The sequence below is a fragment of the Thunnus albacares genome, chromosome 18 (genome assembly GCF_914725855.1).
Source record: "Thunnus albacares chromosome 18, fThuAlb1.1, whole genome shotgun sequence".
Lineage (NCBI taxonomy): Eukaryota > Metazoa > Chordata > Actinopteri > Scombriformes > Scombridae > Thunnus > Thunnus albacares.
The window spans coordinates 4,874,461-4,900,581 of NC_058123.1; the positions used below are offsets into that span (position 1 = coordinate 4,874,461).

The 26,121-nt window shown below is 39.5% G+C and overlaps 1 protein-coding gene across 2 annotated transcripts; it reads right to left on the reverse strand.

Moving 5' to 3' along the window:
* Nucleotides 1-155: 155 nt before the first annotated feature.
* Nucleotides 156-19,515, reverse strand: naa25 (N-alpha-acetyltransferase 25, NatB auxiliary subunit). Of its 2 annotated transcripts, XM_044333474.1 has the most exons (24): nucleotides 19,408-19,515; nucleotides 16,597-16,682; nucleotides 14,376-14,514; nucleotides 14,155-14,273; nucleotides 13,903-13,977; nucleotides 13,709-13,816; nucleotides 12,485-12,563; nucleotides 12,233-12,344; nucleotides 12,050-12,139; nucleotides 11,633-11,805; nucleotides 11,430-11,542; nucleotides 11,110-11,317; nucleotides 9,419-9,508; nucleotides 9,144-9,324; nucleotides 8,948-9,047; nucleotides 8,660-8,811; nucleotides 8,436-8,561; nucleotides 6,805-7,048; nucleotides 6,585-6,708; nucleotides 6,431-6,496; nucleotides 6,234-6,331; nucleotides 6,026-6,136; nucleotides 5,740-5,880; nucleotides 156-2,805 (listed from the first exon to the last, which is right to left on the reverse strand). In XM_044333474.1, the coding sequence occupies exons 1-24, from the start codon at nucleotides 19,463-19,465 to the stop codon at nucleotides 2,683-2,685; spliced, it is 2,916 nt and encodes a 971-aa protein (XP_044189409.1). In that variant the 5' UTR covers nucleotides 19,466-19,515; the 3' UTR covers nucleotides 156-2,682. The 2 variants fall into 2 exon arrangements, with proteins under 2 accessions (XP_044189409.1, XP_044189410.1); XM_044333475.1 differs by lacking the exons at nucleotides 14,376-14,514; nucleotides 16,597-16,682; nucleotides 19,408-19,515 and having other exon boundaries at nucleotides 13,903-14,038; nucleotides 14,155-14,241.
* Between the last annotated feature and the right edge of the window lie 6,606 nt (nucleotides 19,516-26,121).

Genomic DNA, 26,121 nt, shown 5'->3' on the forward strand with positions numbered 1-26,121 from the left:
AAGTCCAAGATGACGTCTTTAAATTGTTTTGTTCAACCAACAGTTTCCAACCCAAAAAATGATCAGTTCATCATCATATATAACAAAAAAAACAGCAAATTCTCACATTTTGACGATAAAACGATGATTAATCAAGACACCGCAAAACAAAACTCTCACATTTACCTTTTTTTATTCTAAAAAAGCTTTGACATTCCAGTGTTTCTGTTTTCCATTTTTCTAACAAAAAGAGGGTGGTGAGATGACACTCCAGATTGTCAACCATTTTTCTGAACCTCGACGACAAGAAAGACACATGTAGTCGGATCACAAACAATCTTTAAAGCCACGGCTCTGATCGAACAGTTGGGCTCGAGTCATCCAAGGAGAAAAAAAAAAAAAAAAAAAAAAAAGGCATTTATTAGCAGATGTATATGTGATTGTGTGCATATACAAGACTAACAGGGATGGGATGGAGACGGAGGGGGAGGATTCACCGTTTTTACTCACATTTTTCACATTTGCTCTGCCAAATTCTTAATAAAATAGTAAAACAAAAACAACCAACTGCACACTACCTGCAGTGCTAGCAGTCATCCATCAGTGCTCCTTGCTGTGATATATTGTAAACTGCTTTTTTATATTCAGGGATAATCTCTCGTTTATTTGTAACAGCAGATGATGTTAAATTAAGTCTCACGAGATGCTACAGCTGATGTTTTTATTTTTTTTTGGTTCATGAGACTTTTTTTCTTGAGAACGAGGGAATGACAAAAACCATGAACACGGGACAAATCTTGGTATCTACTGCAGCTGCTTTTTTTTTTTCCTTTTTTTTTTTTTTTTCTTAAAAACACACACACTAATGTCCTTGCACACTGTATCTCAAAAGGCTCCATATTTATTTACAATTAGGTCCAATGTTTGTCTGTGAAACACACCTCTGCGTTTGAGCTGTTGATGACAGAAGGAGAGAGCCATCCCAGAACATCATATTCTTTTTTTTTTGTTAGTTTTTTTTAAAGATTTTTTTGGCATTTTGCCTTTATTTGAGAGTCAGTGTAGCGAGACACGAAACAGAGGAAGAGAAAAGGGCTGTGACATGCAACAAAGGGTCCCACCGGGTCGGGAATCGAAACCGTGGACGTTGCAGTTATACGTTATGCTTCTTAACCAAACCAGAGCGAACCCCAGAACATCATATTCTGGCGGAAAATAACCGTCTGTACAATCAGATCTGGGTCGCTCTGGTCTAGAAGACATAATATGCCAAAACATGCACGCTAGCATCTGGAAAATCTTACAAATTTTTGCTTTTGTATTTGTCATTTTGAAACACCTAAGCTCCACAGGGGTATATTTACTACGTGTATATAAATATAGATGAAAAAGTTCGGATCATGATTTGCTCTGCAACTTGAATTGACAGACAAAAAAATCTAATAGTTGCTAAAAACGATGCTGCAAAGGTCATTTAATTTCTGCAGCATCAGAAGAAGAAATATGCATGATCGGAGTAGAAAACACTGTTTTTTGGTTGAACATTAATATCAGATTCTGATTATTTGATCCATGCCTGGATTATTCAGTTAGTTTGTGCTACTTCCACATATGTTTACGAGCACTGCTTTTACTAGCATGACCACAAAAAAAAAAAAAAAAAGGAGAAAGAAAGAAAGCGGCAGACAATAATTCAGAATTTAAAAAAAAAAGTCCTGGTTATTTTACTCATCCCAACATTGCTCTTTATAATACTGCAACTACAGAGGTGGTTCAACTTTCAGTACCAAAGCGACACACACACACGATACACAAAAAGCAAAATTAAAAAGACAAAAAAAAAAAAAAAAAATCAATTCTTTGAAGGGGAAACTTCAGTCTGAAGGCCTTCTGCTGGTAGCCAGGTGTCTGTATTTCCACAGAAAGAGAGTCAGTTTAATGTGAAATTGTGCCTGCTTGCTCTCAAAAGCTGAGAAACAGCTGGAAAAAACAAAAAAACAAAAAATTTCCTCTTCAGAGTCCCAGTGTGTGTGTGTGTGTGTGTGTGTGTGTGTGTGTGCGTGTCACTGTGTGGTTTTTATACTTTGATTGTTCTCGGAGTCACCGGAAAAAACAAAGCAAGGAATAAAAGAGGAAACATAACTGACCAACAAACAGTAGTGGTTTATTGTGTCTTATATTCTTATTTAGTCAAGGAGTTGTTGTGGTAGTTGCTCTTTACTATGTACAATAATTTATTAGATTAGTTTCATCTAAAACTGCATTCTTCCTAATTTTTTCTCTATTTCTTTAAAGGAGCATGTATTTTCTCTTATTTTCTTTTTTTTGTATAATTGCTGTATAAATTCATGAGTTTACTTACAAGCTTATGTGCTATAAGAGTTGCAAATGTTCCAGAGGTGTTTGTTAAAGTGAGAGAGAAGAAAAAAAACAAAATAAAAAAAAAAAGAAGAAGAAGAAGAAAAAAATCCAGACTGAGAGCTCTCAAACCCAGAGTGAGAAATATGTAGGAGAGGAAGCAGGTTTGTTGGACCAGCGAGGATAGTGGGACTCGAGTGGGTTAGCTGGTGGGCTGACAGTAGACGTGGTGGTGTAGGGACAACGAGGGGGGGTTGGGTGGGGTGGAGGGTGGGGGGTTGAGGGGGTTGTGGGCTCATGGTGGGTGTACAGTCATCTTGATTCAGGGTGTGTGTGTGATGGTGTTCAGATCTTGAGGTTCTTTAGAGATTCTGCTCTCTTCTTGAGCAGATCTCCCACCTCCTGTAGCGAACGCAGGTAACTGCTCTGCACCTTGTCCATAGCAGCCTTCGTAAACGATGCTTCCTCCTGAATCAAACACACAGAGAATAAAAAGGAGAAAGTCAGCTGATTATACGCAATATAACCTTCATATGACAGGATATTCTGATGTAGCTGCTCCTTCCATACAAAGCCAGGACATCAGCTTCTGTAAGTTAGGCTGCATTCACACCAAATCAGGCGGTGTGGCGTTCAGCCGCAGAGACCAGCGGGGGTGTGGGGGAGGGGTGTGTGGGTGTGTTTATTTGTGCTCTACAATGTAACCCCTATGAAACAATCAGAAAACTATGTTTTATTGATCTGATTCACCAGCTTCCTCACTACCAGCGCCCCCTCTCTTCATTCACTCTCTAGCTCGCTCGACCACAGCTGCTCTCTCTCTCTCGTCTTTTTAAAAATGAGTCGAGACGCTGACAGCAAAGTCTAACTTAACTAACGTTATCAAGCGAAGAGAAATGTTCTCTCCTCGTCCTGGTAACATCTTTGTTCTCCTTCATGGCAGAGTTTACAACTCTTGTCAGTCTGATCTCCCGCTGTGATTGGCCGCCGCAGCCTTCAGCCGCAGTGACGTCAGGTTGCGTTTATCCAAAAGTTGACTCCGGCTCAACTTTCCGGCCGCAGTCCGGTGCGGCGCCGCAGCAGCCAAAACTGCTGCAGCTGAGCCGCACTACCCCCATTCAAATGAATGGGACGACTGGCGTTTTCACCGCACCGCCTGATTTGGTGTGAGCGCAGCCTTACTGTCAAAGCCCAAACACAAGCATTCAACATTTTAACATACAGTATTTCACATTCTTAAGATTTGTTCCTTATTCATTCGCCAACAAGGCTGTCGCACATTATTTGAAATTTAAACTACAGTTCTAATGTGAGAAAGGATTAAACATTCGATCTGAAGTTTTATTTTTTTTATTCATGGGGGAAAATGCACTTTAATTATTAATATTTTAACATTAACGTAAAAGCCAAATGGGTCAAACACTTCATCCATCAAAACAAGAGGAAAACAAACGTTTTAAACAAGCAACTTTTTGTCTTAACAATCTTAAACAACATAACTATTTGTTCAAATGTAAACTTCTCCAGTTGTTCCTTGTACTCAAATAGAATAAATAGAAAAACTGCAGATCGACTACAGACAGTACAGAAGTCAGCTGTCAGGCTTTTAACCAGAGTAAACAGGTCTGAACATGTTTTAGCCTCTTAACACTGGATTCCAGTGTGTTTTAAAATTGATTTCAAGGTTCTGTTTATTACTATTCTGTTAATTACTTTAAAGGCACTAAATGGTCAGACTTCTCTTTATATCTCAGACCTTTTATCCCTGTATGACTCTGCTTGATCCTCAGGCCTTCTATCTGTTGCAGACTGAAGACTGAAGGGGGACAGAGCTTTTAAAAATCAGAGCCCCGAGGCTCTGAACACCCAGCCAAGGAAATAAGACTGAATCTAAGCTCCAAACTTACTTTCATCACACTGCCTTTCCTGATTTTACTTGATGCTAGTTTTAGGCTTTACTGTTTTTATTTATTGTCAGGCTGCTTTTTTTATGTTGCTCATTTAGCACTTTTATTCTTTTGTTGCTGTGTGTTTTTGTGTGATTCTATGGGACTAGATAAAAAAAGATTATTATAAAGGGAGGCATTCCTAAACTGCACTGTCTGTCTGTTGCCTTTAAATAATTGGTTGTCACTCGGTGAATCAACACTTTTGGCCCAGATTCATCTTGTCAAATTTACTCGTGCTGAGGTGAATAACAGGTGAGAAAACATGAACTGCAGGAGCTCAAGTGGACTAACAACAGCATCCCACGAGATTAAATTATACAGCGATATTAAACACATCATAATTACCCTTTATTAAAGTCTTTTCACTTACTGCAGCCAAGCAGCGTTTCCTCATTATCTTGTATTGTATCACCATGCAGATATAATAAATACACAGATATAAACTATAATGTTATTAAATTCAGAATCAATTCTTGACTCAAGACCGATTCTCGACTCAGTACATAGAAAAAGGGGAGCTCTAGTTTTAGGCTTATGTTTTTAGTCTGCTGAAAAGCAATAAGAAAAATCACAGGCAGTTAAACATAATGGTGTTGAGGAAGGTCGTGACAGTACGCAGCATTTTCATTTTTAAAAAGTTAACTGCATTAATTTGGAGGCAGCGTTTCTCATATAGAGGCTCTACTTGGACCCAGCTAGATTAAATCTGTCTGAGTTGTTTGCTGCAGTAACTGAGTGAGGGATCGGAGGTTTCTGTGTGTGCAGCTGCCTAACTAGCATCTACTGATAACCTGCATGTGAGGCATTTAGGGGACGTCTGTAAATTGTAATTACTATCTCCTCCTCTAAACCTCATGAGTCTCTGCAGGCACATTGGTCAAACACCACCACAAGTAAATTCTCAACCTGTGGGAAACACTGGGAAGCATCTAACAGCCTTCTGTCTGTGTGAGAACAATGAAATGAAAGTGTGATTTATTGACCAACATCACCGGCTAAATATATTTTGTAACACAGAAGTCGTTCTGTGTGTTCTGGAGTAAACAGGAACTTAACCACTGTGCTGTTACGAACATCACGTCTCCAACACTGCTAGCAGGAAATCATCATTATCCCATACACACACACTCTGTCGGTTATTTTCTTCAACAGAGTTGGTTTAAGTAAAGTTGTGCAGAGTGTTTGTTTCTTAGTGTTAGGGTAATGGTGTAAGAAGTATTGAAAAAATACTTTTTAATCATTTTCATCTTGTAAATTTAGTTATTAGGTTCTTAAATCTGTGAAATATGCCCTAAACACTCGCCGTAATTGAAGATGAACTACAAGATTACTGGTGTGTGTGTAGATTCCAAACTCTATTTTTGGAATCTGTGAATCGATTCGAATCATAGAGGATCACAGAGCGAGATCTCAGACATTAAAAGAGAAATTGTACATGTGTCTGCACACTAACCTCTGTGTTTCCTTCCAAGGTTAAACTGGCCAGTTTAAGGGCCGTCATGCCAGTCTCTTGCCCCTTTATATGCTCCAAAGCCTGGGTAAGCAGGTCCTGCAAGCTCCCCGTCAGCTCCTGGAACCCACACATCACCACTGGCTGCAAGAGACACAAACCATCAGAGGAGAGTTGTCTTTATAGAGCACTGATCAGGCCAGTGAGTCAACAACAGAATATTATATTTGAGTTTATCTATAGATAATATATCACAGATGTTTAAGAGGATTAAAAAGGGGAGCTGTACCAGAGCTGTGTTTGTATCCTTTTTCTTCTTTTTCTTCTTCTGTAGACTTGTCTTGAGTGGTCGGAGGATCTTCGCACAGTAACTAGCCACCCACAAGACTATGCACAGCGTCTGTACACAATAACAACAACACGTTTAACTTCATCACATCACGTTCTGTGTAGATAGGAAATATATAAACGGCTGCGTGGAAGCGGAGATGTCTCACCTCAACAAAGAAGATTAGGTTTTCTAATAAGGAGGGCCGGGTTTTTAATTTGCCCTCTTTCATGTCCAATAAATCCCCTTTGCATTTATTCAGTATTTCTGTGGATATAAAGAGGAAAAACATGAAGCACAACAGACACACAATCAACTTCTGTTGTTTACTGTGCGAGAGATTAAGAAATCCAGCCGCTAACTCACCTTGAAGCTGAACTACTAATGATTTGAAAGCGTTACAGATCTGTGTTTGAAGCTCTGAGGACTCATCTAGGAGGATAAAAAGAAAAAGTGTGTTTAGTATAAAAGCGTTCAGGAAAAAACAAACAGTTGATCTGGGTTTTATGTCTCTTCTTACCAAGTCCGACAGTCTCCAGCTCCTGCAGGTGCACAGACAGCTGGAGGGCTGCAGCCTGACACTGACAGCTCCCACTGGACAGAGCCGGGGCCAGGCGGGTGGAAGGTGGTCCCAGGAATGGATACTGCAGCACAAGAAAAACATTATTACAACAAGATACTCCACATATTGTTATCTTTACGTCATACAAACGTACCGCGAATCATTTAACAAAACGTACCTGGGTGCGTTTCTCTGCTATCTGAGCCGCCGTCTGCAGAGTCTGGTTGAGCTGGGCGAGCAGGCTGCTGAGGATCGAGGTCTTGTCTCCGACTCCGTTCTCGTTGGCTATCTCGGAGTTTTGTTGTGAAGGCGTGTGTCCCAGCGTGGCCAAAGAGGCGAGGAGGCGAAGCGTTAGGGAGCGTATCCTCAGCCAGACCGACTCTTCCTCCAGAGACCGACGTCTGTGCTCCTCGGTTAGCTCTCTGCAAGAGGAAGAGGCACGCGGGTTGATACGGGACACTTAATTTAGTCGAGAAGAAGTGATATTTTGGGGCGGTGGAGGATATTGTTTTACCAGTCATGAGAATAAAATGTGTGATTCCACAGATCACAGGAGCAATTTGGAGTTCAGTGTCTTTCCCAAACATCCAACTGCCAACCCTGCGATTAATGGACGACCAGCTCTACCTCCAGAGCCACAGTCGCCCTAATAAACATCCTGCATTTTAGCAACGTTATATCCCTGTCAGTAGTAATGATAGCTAACATTACCTGTAAGAAAAAGTAGCAGATTTGCCTGAATTAATCTAAAATCCCACAAAAACGTAGACAAGTGGCAAATAAACAAAAATAAAATAAGCTGGAACACAAACAAGCAGGCAGCACACCGACAGGTACGCTAACATAACATCGTCAAGACATGTAGATGTAGCTATGAAGCTAACGTTACTTTGGGTGTTTGTAGGTTATTCTCAGTAGGAATGAATGTAGGGTGTCAATAGCACAATACAGTAAAGCTTAACCTTAGTGTTCCCTTAAGAAACAGTTTTGATTTTATGTTATTCCACGTTTTAGTTTCTCCTCACAAGCTAAATCCAGACAGTAAACCGTGTTTTAGTGAACAAGTGAGTGAATCTAGTCTCTGACTGATCAGGCTGATCTGCAGTGAAGAGCGAAGGTAGCAGCAATAATACAAAGTGAGCAGGAACGACAGAGCGTGACGTGCCGGTTCAGAGCCGGTGCCTAATCTCGAACCAGTTCTTCATGTTTGGACAGCCAAAGAACCGGCTCTCAGCCAGGAAAACTGGTTCCAGAGCAGCACCAGCACTCTACTGGTCTAGAAAAATGAACCGCTTACATCAACCAAAATCAAAACACATTGCGTTCAGCCAGGCTAAAAGCTTTTAATATCTCACTTTGTTAAGTTTTAATGTTTTTTTTCAGGTGAGAAAGTCACCACGTAGATTCCTCATATGTGGTCAGTTCATCCATCCTGTTTGGAAGTTTGCTGTGACATTTTTTGGAGATGTGAAAGTGCTGCTGGCCGGTGTTTTTCATCATATTTGGTGACCTGTAACCATGGTAACTACACATCAAAGATAGCGACGGGTGTAGCCTCAGAATTCTTGCAAGACATAAAAGTTAAAAATGTGGAAGTTTGACTAGAATTTCGCTGACAAAACTAGACTTAAAAGTTAGTTTTTGTTGACTAAATCAAAGAAAAAAGGAATAAAATATGACTCAAACAAATATATTTTTATTAAAAAGTCTCAACAATATCCAAATCCAGTGGCAAAATTTCATACAAGGGTTTCTCAGCAAGTACATGTGCTGCTTCTTTTTTTCTGCAGAACATATGAAAGTAAATACCTGTCTTTAGGGTCCCAGCTGGTAAAAACAGTAAGGTCTCTGTTGTCCCTCATAGTATCCCAGGGGATGTCATCCTCCTCTGCAGACAAAGACATGGCCTTCACACTCTCCTCCAGACTCAACACACTGGAAAACAAATTTAAAACAACAAAAACATCCAAATGAAGAAATTAACTCCACAGCACAGTGTTTAGATTTTAGCGTGTGTGTGTGTATATTCTCACATATCGGCCTCGAGGAACAGGTCCAGCAGCATCCTCTCAGTGCGGACTTGGGCAAAGTGCAGCGATTGGTTCAACCTGTTCCTGAGAGCAATGAACTCTGGGATTTTCTCAAATGCTCCGTACTTGTACGCCTGGATGATGTACTCTGAGGTCTGCAGGAAGGACGAGAAGATGAAAAGAGAGAAACGAGAGGCGGGTAAAAAAAAAGGAAGGAGAGATTAATTAAAGGCATGAAGGTGGATGAAGAAGATAACATAAGAACCAGACTTTGTAGCAGGATCGACTTACATCTTTCTGGTTTGAGTGGAAAAACCTGAGGGAGAAATTACAGGACTGGGAGGCTGCAGCGAACTGACCCAATGACTCAGCGTAACGCGTTAACAGAAACCTGCAAATAAAAGCATTAACAGCATTTTTACACTCATAAATCTCTCTCTCTCGCTGGTTATGATGTAACTGGAGGTTGGCGTGTTTATGTACCGACCCTATGGTGTCGTGCTGTACGTGCTTGGCATCCAAGCTGGAGTAAAGGTCCACCACGGGCTCAAAGGCTCCCAGGTGACAGTAGAGGAGCAGCAGCAGCAACTTGAACTGGGCGTTGGAGGCGCTGTGAGACAGACCCTCCTGGAGGAGCCCCAAACACTGCCACGCCATGTTCTCATCCCCTGAAACACACACACGGCAACATGTTTAGAGAGAGAGAGAGAGAGAGAGAGAGAGATCTGGAATAATAAGAGAGAGAGAGAGATAAACACTCACTGGTCTCCGTCCATAAGTCAACGTATACATGAGCTGCCATGAGACAATACATATCAGAAAACTGCAGCTCCGTCTTCAGAGCGTTCTTCCCTGTTAAACCAGAAAACATCGTTAAAAGAGCAGCAGTGCAAAGGTCAAAACAATGGAAAACAATGTCGAAAAAATTAATGGAAATATGACACTTCTGTTAGTTTCATGTGTTAATTTGAGGAAGGTTACAGCCTCCTCCTCCTCATCGCTCCACACAGATCTGATGGTTTTGTCTCTTCGGGGGAAGCTTTAAGTCACATGCTTCATGTATGTCATCATTTATTTATTAATTTATGTACATTTCTCTCCCTTTTATTGATACTCTGATGTTTTTAATGTGCTTCAAGTGAGAATGTGTTGCACATACTGTTCACAGGAAAGCATCAGTAATAGTATTATCTTTAATAACTAATAACAACTAACTTATGACTTGTTATTGTTTGAAATATTCTCATTTCAGCACCAATATGACACCTGAGTTTCAGTACCGACCACAAAATGATTTTACATAAGAGGAATATAAATGTACCTTTCTATCAGCCTTCTGTCTTGACTTTGCAGACAAGAAATACAGAGTAAAAGCTGCAAAATTATGATTAAGATGAGGAAATAGCATTCAATGCCAACTTTCAATACTGTTCAGTGACACATATCTGTTAGTACTCAAATATTATTGATGATCCTCAACTTGAGCTGAACTGATTAGTTGATTGACAGATTATCTAACAACTATTTTAATAATCAACTAATCTTTTAAGTCGTTTTTAAAGCAAACATGCCAAACATTTGCTGGTTTTAGCTTCTCAACTGTGATGATTTGATGCTTTTTTTTGTCATAAATGATATTAAATTGAATATTTTGGGGGTTTCGGCTATACAGACAAAATGATTAATGCAGAAAATAATAGTTAGCAGAATAATCAATAATAACATTAATCATTAGTTGCAGCCCTTTTGTCAAACAGAGCTGATCTTCACCAGAACTCAACCTCTGACCTTTTGGATGAGACACAAGAATCTACAACGAGTCACGTTGCTTTTGACTCTAAACGTGTCAACATGTCGGCTCAGACATACGTAGGGCTGCGTATCGGTAATCAATACCTTTAACATATCACCGAAAAACCCAGTAACAAGTAGTATAGAAACGTCTTCAGTCACTGACACCTTCCATTCAATACTTTTTGTATGCAGCTCTAGAAAAAAAATGAATATTGATATGGTTTTGCTCACAGCCAATCACGGCAAGCGTTTAATGCGACATACAACCCAAACAGTCTGTGCTGATAATACTTCATTATACAGTTATTTAATAAATATTTCAATAATGTTTGCGGCACTGACCATCACATACAAGCTTCAAGGCTGCTGGAACCAGTTCATTTACCCAAACACTGACTGCCAGTAGTGTCAATATTATAACAGTAAAACAGGTAGAAAAACATCATTACTGATTCATTGCCATGACGATGAATAACTGCTGTTATCAGAGCAAATATTAAATGAAAGGTTTCTATGTTTCTGGTCACTTGGAAACGATGCATTTATATATATATGTAGTTTGGATTACTGAGTGCAGTTACATCTACATGTAAATACTCTTTGCTCCGTGTACGATCTGATTATCCTCAACTAAGAGTGAACAGCAGTGATGTTCTTACCAAACTTTAGTCCGTGACGATAGTGAGCTTTGAGCTCCGTGATAAGCCGCAGTTTTCCTTCCACGTCGAGACGGTGATGCAGACCGAGCGCGCGGCTCAGCTGACACACACACAAATGTCTCTGTAGCGCTTTGGTGTCGTCTGGAAAAGCGAATCCCTCGTCTCCCTGCTCCCCCAGCGGGACCGCTTCACTCAGACGGTTAATGAACTAAAAAAAAAAAAAAAAAAAGGTCACAGGGAGGAATTTATTTCACTGTCTGTCTCCTTCCCTTCACTTCACAAGAGGCAGCTCAACGGTAACTGCAGAGAGTCTGTCTCACCTGAACGTGCTGGTCGGGGGAGAGCAGGTGCAGGTATATTTTTAGGTCGGTGATGCAGCAGGGTTTGTCTCCGAACTTCCCGAAGAACTGCACCATTAACTCTAAAGGCTCACCTGTTGTAAGACAAATAAAAGACTGTCACATCTGGCTGAAACATCTGGAAAAGGGTGATTTTTTTTTTTTTTTAAATCCATGTGTTTTACCTAGCAGGCTTTCTTCAGGACAGCCTCGTTCTCTCAGTCTGTGTATTAATTCAAGCCGAGCTAAGTAGGGTCCTCTGAGCGAGCGAGAGTCTTTACCGTCCTCCCCCTTGATTCTCTCTTCCACAAACCTCACCACCTCAGCCACGGTGTGATGTACCGAACCCTCCGAACAGCTGGAGACAGACAGACAGACACATCAACGCTGGATAAACATGACAATTATCTACTGAGAAAATTCATCTTTTTTTCCTGCAAAACAGGAGGTTCAGTTATTATTAGAGCTAAAATACCAAACATCATCTGGTTCCAGCTTCTTGAATGTGACAATTTGCTGTGTTTCCCCTTTATAATAAAATGACATTTAACTGATTATCTTAAGGTTAAACTGCTAAGCAAATAAAAATCCTCTGTACTCACTGTTCGCCTTCCTCCGGCGGGCTCCACGACTGATCAATCAGATGGAAGAGAGAGTCAAAGTAGGAGGGATAGAACTGCCAATCATCAGGACTAGAAACATAAAGACACGGGTGTGTAAACATTTCATCCAATCTATAGTTTTTGGCTCATGATGCACGCAGACAGGTGGAAGCTTATACTGACTTTTTGAGCAGCAGCTTGTGGGCCAAAGCGTTACACTCCGGCCAGCGCTGTAGTCGCTGGTAAAGCATCATACACTTGTTTTCTCTGCTCTGCAGCTCGCTGGTCAGCTTCTCTGTGAGGAGACAGATGAGAACATAGTGAGGAGGAATTTAAACTCTATGCCAAAGAAATAAGAAATTGCATCTTATGAGTGTAGAAATATGGAAGAGCATCAAAATGTGTGTTTGTTTTAGAGAGATTTACAGCACCTACCCCCGAGCGGACCCCTGATCACATCAAGAGCCTCTACGCACTTTCCCAAACGCTCCAGGATCATATAATACAGCTGCACCTACGGATAAAAAGCCAGAAGCAACTGTAAATACTGCAAGTAACTCTGGTAGTTACATAAAAGGAGATTAAAAAGGAAACTCATCACTAAAAGCCCCATTTTTAAAGACATATAGAACTGAATTTAAAGACACATTCTCAGATTTTCCCTTTGTTAATCCTTCATTTATGTCTTGTTATGTGCTAAATATACATCATCCGCCCATCATATAAACCTACACTTGACCGTTAGCTCCTGGACTGTAGTGGCCAGCAGGGTGATAGCATTAATAAGAGGACTGCTGCTTCATTCATAAAACAAGGAAGTACTCTGGTATCGATATCAGGACAAGGACATTTCTCATTGTTTGTTCAGGATAAAAAGAGAAGTAGGCTTTGTTGTCGACTTCCAGACTCACTTTAAAAAAAAAAGAGCGAGAGAGAAGAAGAGAAGAAAGGAACCACAGAGCTAGAACGTGACGGACAGAGATAAAACTCTTCTGATTGTTTCACGTCGGTTACGCTCTAAAGCAGAAATAAACCACCATCAAACCCTCATCTCAACAGTGAATCATCTGCTGAGTGTCCAGTCTTTTATTTCCTCCTTTTCATTCATTACAGTAAATACAAAGAACAGAACTACAACAGGATTTCAGATCCTGAGATTAGTTCCTCTGGTTTCATAGTTCCTGGAACTTTTGATGAAAATGGGCTTTTGTTTATATTTCCAAAGTCTGATGTTGTGCTCCAACTTTCATTTGTTTCTCCTCCTCTTCCTCCTCTTCTTCTTCTTCCAAGAACATGGCTGAACAGTCAACAGACCCATATAGCTCCTGAAAGCTCGCCAAGCCAAGCCCACTTTTGAGTGATCCAATCAGACGGATTTAAACCCCCCTGGTAAGACACTGACTTCTGTTTCTTTGGGACTTAAAATGTTAACCGCAGTTTTCTTGGATAGTCGAGCCCTTAAGTTTAGATACAATAACATACTTTAATTACATTTTTATGTCTTTATTACAGACAGGAAATGAGGGAGACAGATCCCTGGCAATACTCGAACCGGAGACATTGAGGTTCATGGTTGGAGTCTTAACCTCTGAGCTGGGAAACACACCAGATAAAATAATATTTTAAAGCTTTTTCAGGCCGCGGAGACGCAAAACTCACCTCTGCTTCTGCTTCAATCTTCTCCTCCTTCACCATTTTCTCCACCATGCGTTCAGCCAGAGGCAGGAACATGGTCTGGGCCAGTTTTTCATCTTGTGCTGAGACGGCCTAAACAAACAACACACATCTTATTTTCACAATAATTCAAATATATTAAAGAATATGAACGTCTAGACGAGGACCCGAGCTCATACCTGCATCACCAGACTCATGACAGACCAGAAGTAATAAGGATTCTTGGGGACGATTTTATACAAGGCCATTCCTGCCTGTAAAGTGCCAAGATGCAGTCATCAACATCCTCTTCATTATTCTGCTTTATGTGTCCATCTTTTTAATTATCAATGGAGCACAACAGCTGTTAGTCATGTGTATGTGTGTGTGTGTGTGTGTGTGTGTGTGTGTGTGTGTGTGTATAGGCAGGTGTGGACGTTGAGTTTTCTCACCTGCTGCATCTTCTTGTACTCGCCCACACGAGCGTACGCCATGAAGAGGTGAGAGTGATACTCCTCGCTGAGAGGAACCTTCTTCACCGCGGCTTCATACAGCTTAGTGACCAACTCAGCTGTTGACGACAGGAAGTGGATTTTACATGCAGTCAGTCCAGTATTATTATTACCAGCTTTACAGTGTGTGTGTGTGTGTGTGTGTGTGTGTGTGTACTCACGACGATGCATCTCTCTGTACAGTATAGTCAGAGCTTGTAATGAGTTGTCATCGGTGGGCTCTAGAGTGGTCACTTCCTGGGCCAGACTGAAAGCTTCGTCCTGCTTTCCGGTCCTCTGAAGGCCGATCGCCTTCAGGACCTAACGGGAGGGAGCGAGAGATCAAAACAAAGCTACACACAGAGAAGCAGAGTAGAGCTGAAGAAATGTGTTGATTGACAAGGAAAAGAGAATGGATTTATCTTTTAAGTCATTTTAAAAAGGAAAAAATGTCAAAATTCTCTGGTTCCAGCTTCTTAAATGTGAATATTTCCTGGTTTATTCAGTCTTTTATGACAGTAAACTGAATATCTTTGGGTTGTGGACTGTTTGTAACATTTGAGGCAGACGTTCGTCACCTTTTAACTGACATTTTGTGGACAAATAATTGACAGATAATGAAAATAAACATTAGTTGCAGCCCTAGAAAAATGACAGACATTTGCTGGTTGCAGGATTTAACGCTTTAATGTGTCGTTCGTGACAGAACGGCTGCAACTAATGATTACTTTGTGGATTAATCAATGTTTTGGGTGGTTTGTAAGATCTCAATGGATTGTGAGAAGTGTCCATCACAGGTTCCCAGAGCTGAGAGTTACTTTTCAAAATGTCTTGTTTTGTCTGACTAATGGTACGAAATCTGGAAACAATCAAGTTTATTACATAGAAAAGTAAGAAAACCAGGAAATATTCACAGCTTGAGAAGCTGGAGCTAAAGAATTTTTACAATTTTTGCTGAAAAATTTATTTTGTTTCGACCAATTAGTTGATTAATCGTTGCAGCTCAACATGAGACTGAACTGAATCTTTGGATTTTGATCAGAGAAAACAAGATATTTAAAGACGTCATCTTGAGCTCTGACTAGTTACAATGTGCATTTTTCATTATTATCTTACATTTTATAGACAAAACAATTAATCAGCATATTAATCAATAATGAAAAAATCGTTAGTTGTTAGATTAGTCATAATCAATTAATCGCTAGAGTTATTCTTTAAGAAAAAAAGCCAAACATTCACTGGTTCCAGCTTCTTAAATTAGAGGATTTTTATTCTTTTCTTTGTCATATATGATAATAAACCACATGTTTTGTGGTTTTGGACTTTTGGTTGAATAAAACAAGCCGTCTGAATAAATCACCTGAGGCTGTTTGAAATTATAACGTGCATTTTTCACCACTAGGATCAGCTGATTAATAGATAAAATAAGTGGCAGATTAATCAACAATGAGAATAATCGTTAGTTGCAGCCTTAAGATGATAAATTCTCTTCATCACGGTGCAGCTTTTCAAAATAATTTGTCCTCAATAATAAACAGAAAATCAAGGATTGACTGAGCAATATTTATTTAATATACTCAGTAGTGAAGAGCCTCTAAAGCCGTCAGATTTATTGAGAAGTAAATAATATTACAAACACATTTGAATAACACTCTAATGGCTTTTATTACCCCGTTAAATCTGTCGGATGTTTTTAAGGACAGAAGTGATATTAAATCAACAGAAGCTAAACACCCGTCAATAAACTCAGCTGCTGCTTAACAACAGTCATTAAACTGTGTTTGCTTCTTGACGTTCTGCAGCATTTTATTCAGTCACAGATTTGCTGCTTCGTATGTTTAGAGACGTTGGTGACGACAGGGCGGCCGCCATCAGCTCACAGCTTTGACCCCTGCAGCAGCCACAGCGGCAGCAGCAGCAGCAGCAGCAGCAGCAGCATCAGCAGCAGCAGCAGCAGCAGCATCATGTGTTTCATCTCTGTCAAAGTGTCCTTGAACAGCGTCTCTGATCCCTCTGGTCAAATCCGTGCCTACGTGTGTTTCTCTCAAGGTTGCAATTAAAGTGAATTTCGGTCATTTGCACACATTTGACCGCTGGACCTGAACTGTTTATTCAAAAGTTATAAACTTGCACAAACGTGTCTTCATGCCAGCTGCACTGAGATGCACTGAGACTGTACTGTGTGTTATACAACATCTGAAGTGTCTTATAATAATAACAGCGACATGCAAGAAAATTGTAAGAGAACAAGAGTTTTAAGGAATAAATCAGGGCACCAGTAACTGCTTCCAAAAAGAAATCTCTATTTTTGTAAGATCCACGTAGACTTTTGCCAACAGTCGAGGTCTCTTCGTAGTAAACAAATAAATTCAACAGAGAGAGGACACTTCTTCGGTCACCCACCTTGGCACAGTGCAGATCCTTATGTTTCTTCAGCAGTTTATCCGCCTGCTGTATCGCCATCTTATTGTTGCCATTATCAAGGTAATCTGAGGAAACACAAAGGACCACGTTACTACATTCATAATGATAATCATTTGAAATATTTGACTTGGATGCATATAAGTTTGAATGCAAAGAACAGAAGAGATTTAGCAAAATAAAGCTTAAAAATAAAACGATTAATCCATCTCCAGAAAATTATTCAGCATGTATTTCTTTGCTAATCATCTAAGTCATTTTTCATGCAAACACTCTCTAGTTTCAGCTTCTCAAACTGAGAATTTCAGGCTTTTCTTTAGAGATGCAACTAACAATTATTTAACATTTAATCTGCCAATGATTGTTGATTAATCAAGTCATCGTTTTGTGTAGAAAATAATGAAAATGTCTGTTATAATTCCCCAAGGTGACTTCTTCAAATGTCTTGCTTCATCTGTTTAACAGTTGAAAATGTAAAGAAATGTTGTTTACTATCACGTGAGACAGAAAAACTTCACATTTGACGAAGCTTCAACCGACAAATGTTTGTTTTTTTTCTTAACAACATGACTGAGGAGATTATTTGATTATCAGAATAGTTGCAGATTAATTTTCTGTCAATGGACTAATTGTCACAGTTCTACTTTTCTTTGTGTTCTGTGATAGTAATTTTCTGTTTTTAAAGTTTTGGACTGTTTGTTGAACAAAAACAAGCAATGTGAAGACGTTAAAATGAGCTTTTGATCATCGTAACAGACATTTTTCACCACTAGATGACATTTTATAGACCAAATGATTACTGTATTAGCAGATTAATCATTAAAAAATGATCTTATCATGACTGTATTTGTCTTTTTGAATTGTTGGTAAATGAACTATGTGCACACACACAGACACACCACAGTTCAGCCTCTTCAGGACAGCTGGTTGCCAAAATTAACTGTGCTAGACAGTTCACTGTGATTATGTCACGTCTATTCTCTCTGTTCAAACTGTCATCACAGATGAGCCGAAAGTTGGCGAAAGCCCACAGAAACTTTTCTAGATGACCCGAGATATATCATTTACATCCAGTATTGATAAGTTCATGGTCAGCTGCCAAACTGAACAGCACTGAAGCTGCAGCCATGAATGACATGGAGATTTGTGGAGTTTATGATGAAATGCATTTTTATTTCACTGCCACTGCACAGCTGAAACTTCACTGATGCTAAAAACGTTACAAATAATGAAAAGTATCATTCCTAACATGACATGTTCATTCTCAGTCTGGGTCTGAAAAACACTGAGGAGCAGGTATTCAGTTAGTACAAAGCTGACAGTAAGGAGTAAGACCTGCTTAAGTAAAAGTACATAAGTATTATGAGCTTGATGTAGTTAAAGTATTGCAGTAAAAGTAGTGGTTTGGTCCCTCTGACTGATATATTATTATATATGACATCATTAGATTATTAATAGTGAAGCATCAGTGTTAGAGCAGCATGTTACTGTTGTAGCTGCTGGAGGTGGAGCTAGTTTACACTACTTTATATACAGTTAGCTAGTTTAGTCCAGTGGTTCCCAACTTAGGGGTCAGGGCCCCTCTGAAGGGTCATCAGATAAATCTGAGGGGTCATGAGATGATTCATGGGAGAGGAAAGAAGAAAAAACAAAGTTCTGATACACAAATCTGTTTTCAGTTTCTGGACTTTTTCTCTAATCTTTGATTTTTGCTGAAATATTGGATCATTTGAACATTTATTGAAATGAAAGCATGTGAGAAGTTTAGAGGGAAAAATCACTATTTGGTGGAGCTGTTAACAACTCATAGACATGTGAAATGTGACCCCGACTACACACTGCTTTTTGTAAGACGTCAAAAGCCAAAAAGGTTGGAAACCACTGGTTTCATCTTTAACAATGTGTTGTATTTTAAAAGCTTGTTATATTATCCATTGTGTCAAATCTTCATCTGAAAAGTAACTAAAACTGTCAAAGAAACGTAGTGGAGTAGAAAGTACAGTATTTCCCTCTGACATAGAAATACTCAACTCAAAGCTAGTACAGTACATGAGTACATGTACTTAGTAAAACACTGAGAAAGAAGAAATTATGTTCCGTTATGTAGCGGTGCTCATTCAGCCCTCAGCTGTGACAGCTTCGTGCTAGTTAGCCACTTAGCACGCTAGCTTAAAGCATTGTCCTTTAAGTATTATGAACCTGATGCTAGCAAGAAGCTAACCGTGTAACATTTGACTAGCTACTGATTCAGACTGGACCCGGACAGCTAACAACAACAACAGCAACAGAAATACCGGCCAACCTGACACATTAACAACTTTTCTTTTAAACATGGAGACAGTTTACAGCGCGTCCACTGGCTGACTGACTGACTGACCGGCTAGCTGACACATTAGCCAGCCAGCTAGCTGTCAAACAGCGACCGTTAGAAAGCACTTCGACTTTGAGAGTGAGCCGCACCGGACGACACATTCTCAGCTCACTTTTACGTGATAACACCACCGTGAATGTCTACAGGCTTCACACAGGGACACACACACAGTTTCATCCAGACAACCGAGGCAGGCAGGCAGAGTCTGTCCCACCCGCGGCTCGGTGGCAGGCCGGTTAAGGTGCACTGTCATCGGGCCGCTGCAGGCAGCAGAGTCCGTGGTTGCGGCTGGAGGGGGCCGCGCCGCTGCCCTCCCGACTCAAACAGCCGCTAGTTTAAGCGCATGCACCGGTACAGAGCACCGCAATGTTTACCAAACCTACACACACGGATAAATGTGTAGGTCCCCATTGAGTCCTCACCGTATATGGGTCTGAGCCTCCTGTCGTTAGGGTCTTGCACATGGCCTCTCGCCGCCATGGTGGAGTTTACCTGCTGGGTAAATGTTCACACATGCGTACTGAGAGCTGCCTGTAGGAGCGATTAAAGGTTGTCATTAACTGTACATACAGGACTTAAAGGATAAGTTCACAATTTATCAAGTGTGTCTTAAAACAACAGTCAGGTGTCCATATGAACAGTGAAAGAGGTTTTCCTCGCTGTAATCATCCCTCCTGTTCATACTGGATATTAAAAGATCCTTCAAATGTGCTTTCAATGTAAGTGATGGAGGCTAAAATCCACAGTGTGTCCACAAAGTCATTTAGAAGTTGATGTGAAAGTTATATGAGGGTTCAGCAGTCTGAGTTAGTCATATCAAGTGGATATCTGACACATTTACAGTCTTTTTAGCATCAAATTCCCTCTTTGTGTTTCCCTGTTGAGCTGCAGGTGGAAGTATAGTAACAAAAAGAGGAACTTTAGCACTAAAAAGACTGTAACATTGAAAGATATCTACTTGATTTGACTCATTCGCTAATTAGCTTCAGATAAACTTTTAAACATTTTTGCACAGAAGGAGGACTGTGGATTTTGTCTCCCATCACCTCCATTGTAAGTGCATTATGAAGGGATCTTCTAATGGTTCAGTATGAAAAGGAGGAATGATTACAGCAAGAAAAACATGTTTCAATGTTCATTTAGGCTCCTGACTGTTGTTTTAAGACAGAGAAGTTGTGAACCTGTCCTTTAAATGTATGTCTGAATATGTTACAGCATGAAACTCTAAACCTTTTTAAAACTTAGTTGTTTTTTAATGTTGTATTCTGCCCTGTTTTAACTGTTTTAGCTTATTTTTTGTACAATTAGTTGATATATCAAGTAGTTGCCAACTGTTGATAAATGATCAATCGTTTTGGGTAATTTTTGAAGAAAAAAATTCCAAATTCTCTGGTTCCAGCTTTTCAAATGTGAATATTTTCTGGTTTCTTTAGTCCTCTATGATAATAAACTGAATATCTTTGAGTTGTGGACAAAACAAGACATTTGAGGACGTCATCTTAGGCTTTGGAAAACAGTTATCAACATTTATCTTTTTTTGTTTGTTTGTATTTTTACCATTTTATGGCAATTCATAAACCAAACAACTAATCAATTAATTGAGTAAATAATCAACAGATTAATTGATAATGAAAATAATTATTAGTTGCAGGTTCGATTTGACAAATAATGCCAACCTGAGTCTGAATCAAAGACCCTCTCACATGTTTTAAAACATATCAAAATAATCTGCTTGCAATAATAATTTGTCTGATATGAGTTTTCCACAAAAAAACATTTTAGGGCTGCAAATAAGTATAATTTTTTATAATCTGTCAATTATTTTTTTCAAAAATGGCATAAAATCGTTTTTACAAATGCATGTTATAATCTTTTTAGAGCTCATGGTGACGTCTTCAAATGTCTATTGTGTCTGATCAACAGTCCAAAATCCAAAGATATTCAGTTTATTATCATGTACGACACAGAAAAGCCTCATATCCTCACATTAGAGAAGCTGCAACCAGCAAATACTGGACATTTTTGCCTTAAAAAATGACTAAAACGATTATTAAATTATCAGAATAGTTGTGGATTAATTTTCTGTCAATCGAATAATCGATACAGCTTTAAAAAGTTGAATTACCGAGTTAAAAATCATTCAAGTTATATCCAGAATCTATGAATATGCACATTTTGCTCATCTTAAAAGTTTAAAGATCCCTTCCAGACATAAAATGCTGCACTTTGACTAATAACTTGTGTCTGCTTTGGTTTTTCCACAAAAAACAGTTCAATCACCTCGTTAAAAATTCTAAAAATTAGAAATTTCTTTTCTCTCTCCCTCATATAAAAAACAAGAATCTATGAATATGCAAATATTGTTCATTTCAAAAGTTTAACTGTTGGACACCAGACGTCTCTTCACTGTAAAGTCCATCATTTCTACATCACACGTGTTCGAGATGAACTGAACCACAATTGGCTTACAAGCTGGTTGTGATGTCATGAAATCCTGTTTGTACGTTCACGTCTTAAATCCAGATTTAATCTGCGTACAGAAAAACTTTCTTCCTTCAGTAACTGAATGTGAAAACAGTCTTTTAGTGTCAAACTCTGCACATACATGATCCTGCACAGTGAAACATCAAAGTGACAACAAGTAAAACACAATTTTGAGTGGAACGGGACTTTAATTTGGTCAATCTGGTGTCAAAGGACAAAACAGCATCATCTGACTGCATTTTAATAATCATGAAGTAGAACATATAGCTTCCTTTAAATCTCTTCAATCAGTCAACTAGTTATGAAAACCTTCATCCAAATGAAAAACTACAACAAAAATTATGTCTCACATGTAGAAAAATACTGAGAAGCGTGTCGTTCCTGCACATTAAATACGGTATGTAACTTTACTTTTTGTTTCTATTTCATTCATTCATGTATTTTCTACCTTTTCAGAGTTATTTCACTTATTTCCTGATCTTTATATTTGGCTTAATTTGTTTTTTTTAATGTCTTATGTGATTTTAAATTGCTGTTTGTTTTATTGTTGATGTTATGTGGACCCCAGGAGGACTACCAACCACTCTGTGGAAGCTAATAGGGACCCAAATCAAGAATAAATGATTTAATTACTGCTGTCATTATGTATTAATGGTTAAACAGTATGTATTTATAGAACTAGATGTTTGTAGTCACACTATCATGGCTGCCAACTGAAAGTCTTTGTTTTTGCTTTGGCAACAGGTGCTTCAGATATTGTGCCAGTAAAGTATCTACAAAATGAAGCAGCCTAACATTACTAAGAAGATTAGATCAGATAAAACCTGTCATAAGAAGTAGGTCATAGTGCAACAGCACTATGAAGAAAAGAAACTACCTGAAAATGTATAAACGTTGATTAAAATGAGAGAACGCAGATATGATCTAAGAGGAACCTGCATGTTTAAGAAACAGAGGGTCAAGAATACAAATGTAAAAAAAACCCATTTATTTCTGCTAAAGGAGTGAATTTATAGAAGTGAGGAACTTGACATTTTCACGACACTGCACAAATTAAATCTGAAGGACATGCTGGACTTATTGTGGGAGGAAGAGTGTTAAACTTGTTAACTGATGTCACTTTTTGATGTGAATTGTAAAAAAGGGCAGAAATAAGCCGTAGCTTCAATTTTTCTTTATCCTGTGTTCCTCAGTTTTCTACTTTACTGTTGTGTTGGGAGAAATAGACATTTTCTGTGGTCCATTTCACATTTTTTCTCTCTTTTATCTCAAACAGTTATTACTTAGACTTAAATACATTTCAATTTCCAGTCAGGAAACATGGTCTTGTGTTTTTATGTAGTAGTCTACAGTTCCAAAACTTATTTGGGGTATCTAAAGACATTTTTTTATGTGTTGCGTGAGTGTGGCGAAGAGATTATAACCACATAACAAAAGGAAACATACTCGCCTTAAGATACACATTCCTAACACACACACACACACAAACAAACAAGAAACAACACGCTGATTCTCTTATTTGTTCAAATTTATTAGATATTCTGTTATGTTCCATTGTCTAGACCTTCAGTCACAGTTTGAAAGCTGTGAAAAAGAAAAGAAAAAAAAAAAGGAACTAATTGTATTACATTCAGTACTAATTCCCCTGAATTTTGCCTTATCAGAAAAGAGAAACTTGAATACATTGTGAATCTTTGTCTTTCAAAAAAAAAACCAACAAAAGAAAACATAAAAGAAAAAAAAACAGTAGATTTCGCAAGTGCTTATTCATGATTACAATAAAGAAAAAAAAAACAAAACAGTATTTTGGACTCCATCTGTTCCCTAAGCTTCTATCCCTCCCCTCACAGTCATACCCTGGCTGGCATCACTGGTAATGCTACAAAAACTGTACATCACGCAGCCTGTTCTAGTCTACGAGGCGACTCCCGTCATCGTCAAACTCGCTCAGGCTTTTCACTCCTCAGCCGTTTAAAAAACGAGGTCAAGCTGAATCCGGTTTGACTTTGAGGAGAAGCCGCCCCCCCTTTTTTTTTTTTTTTTTTTAAAAAAAAAAAAGGATTTCCCTTCTTGTCTGATGCAGTTCAAGAGCTTCTCAAAAGCTACCGATGCACTGATCAAACGAACGGAGACGAAAGCAAGGAAAGATTTAAAAAAAAAAAAACAAAGTGTGTTGAGCATGCAGATCCAAATCTCTATAGAGGTTTTTTGTAAATCTGTTTGTCCTCATGTGTCGATGATATAAACGGGTCCGTATCATGCTTGTACAGGTGTAAAACATGTCCTGCTGTTCAGGAAATAGCATCCATCTCCTCCTCACTATAGCTGTACATTCATAAGCATGGATGAGGTACAGTTAAAAATCATGGTATGAGCAATATGTGGACAGTTTGCTCCACTTTACACACTGTACTCAAACAGCACACTGTCCACAGAGCTGACATCACTTGCTCTGAAAAATTATTACAAACTTACTTTAAGTTTACTTTTAGCAGTACAGTATCGGATGACAAACGCTTGGTAGCTGTGATTATCCCCCTTCAAGTCTGGTTTTATGTACACTTTGTCCATTTCTATAATGGGCCTATTATAAAGTACACTTCTGACTCTCTTTAAAACCTGTCCGACATTAAAACCACACACACACACTCACACGCACGCACACAGATAGGTTACGACAAAACCTAAGTTTGGAGAGACGCTCGTTCTCATACCTGATCGAATAAACATCTTCATCACAACTGCGCTAAGCTACGTCATGATCATATAAAACATCAGAAAATATTTCACCTAGAGCCCGACGGGATCTGCATTAAGCTCAAAAAAAAAAAAAAAAAAAGAAAATGAAAAGACGGTTAAACTGAGCTCTTGCTCTGATGAACGGCTGCAACCTGGAAACAGTGCAACCATTAAAAAACAAAAAAACAGTTGAGATGCAGGACAGAAAGCAGGATAAAGATGCTGTCTGTTTTCTGATCAAGGCTCGCACTACATCACCCAACACCGATCTAAACCGTAAGGGTCAAATTTATTTAAAAGTAATAATCTCAAAGATTTTCACTTAAATAAACGTCTACTGAGTTGCTTTCTATCGCCGAATGAGGTAACACGATGGTGACTGAGTCTATGGCCCGCTGATGAAAGCCCTTGCATTTGCAGTATTACGAACTGGATGACGCCCAGCGGTGGTTGGTCCGCCAGAGAGGGTAGGCGGAGCTAACGCAACACACTCGCTCTTCAACCTACTTGCCGACTGACTGACATCACACAGGTGACACTGCTTGGATCCTTGGGAAGTGATGTCCAAAAAAACAAAAAACAAAACAAGACACCTGCAATTACCGCTTATCACCAGAGGTGCCGCTAAAGAGAACGAAACGGAGATCTTTGAGATTGTTACTTTAAAAAAAAGGTATACTAAGCAGGATTTGTTGGTGTTGGTGTTTGTAAATACACAGCATTCATTCCCTGGGTCAACCAGCGAGCGAGCGAGCGAGCGAGAGAGCAGTGGTGGTCGAGCGAGCTAGAGAGCGAATGAAGAGAGCGAGCGGCGCTGGCGTGAATCAGATAAATAAAATGTTATTTTCTGATTGTTTCACGGCAGTTACGTTCTAAAGCGCAAATAAACACGCCCACACCTTCGCACAACCCTGCAGGAATGTGCCGCCTTGCTGGATGTGGTGTGAATGCAGAGCTTCATCCTGGTCCGCTGTGGCCTCTCTGCTCCGTGTGTGTGTGTGTGTGTGTGTGTGTGTGTGTGTGTGTAGCTCAGCCCCGCCCCCCTCGGTCAAGCAGACACACAGACCTGCTGCTCTTTATGCATCCATGACACAGAGACAGGGAGCAGAGCGGAGTGGAGTGGAGCAGGGGAGAGCAGAGAGACGGTAACCTGTAACCTGGTCGCTACGCTACGAGTCCCGACCTCACATCCTGCACGCTGTTATCTGCTGGGAGGCTACACACCCACTGCCCAAAAGGTTGACGCCCAGAAACATCCTGAACACAGCAAAATAATAAGAAAACACAGCCAGAGGGCAGAGTCTCTGCAGATATACACACCGCCACACACTTGTAGTGAGTCATAAGTGATGATTTAGAGGGATTATTGTTATATGAGTCTATACATTGTTTTGTTTTTTTCAGGAAAACCCTGCACAGTATACCTTTAATCTTTGCCAAAGCACTCTAACTAGAATTCAAGAAAAGTTCAGACTGACCTCATACTTTCTTGTAGTTAAGGTAAATGAAAAAAAAAAAAATCACTATACATGGTGAAAATAAAAAATAAAACTATAAACCCAGCCCACAAACATCACAGATCTGCCTGGACCCATTCGCTCTGTCAGTTCAGAGAGGAAGCAGTAGTTCAACAGAGATATATATATATATATATATATATATATATATGTAGATATATATATATATATTTTAAAAACTACCTCAATTCATGCACGCAGTGACGCACAGACTCTCATCCTCATTTGTTTTCGTTTTTTTTTTTTTAAAAAAGCTTTGTGGAGGCCGCGGGAGCCCTCCAGTTAAAGCCCTAAGCCAAGGAGAAAGGACATGCAGCGACAGCATGAGGCGAGTTCAACAGGCCGCTCACAGAGCCTTGATATTAAGCTGAACATTATCCATCTCAGTCCTAAGAG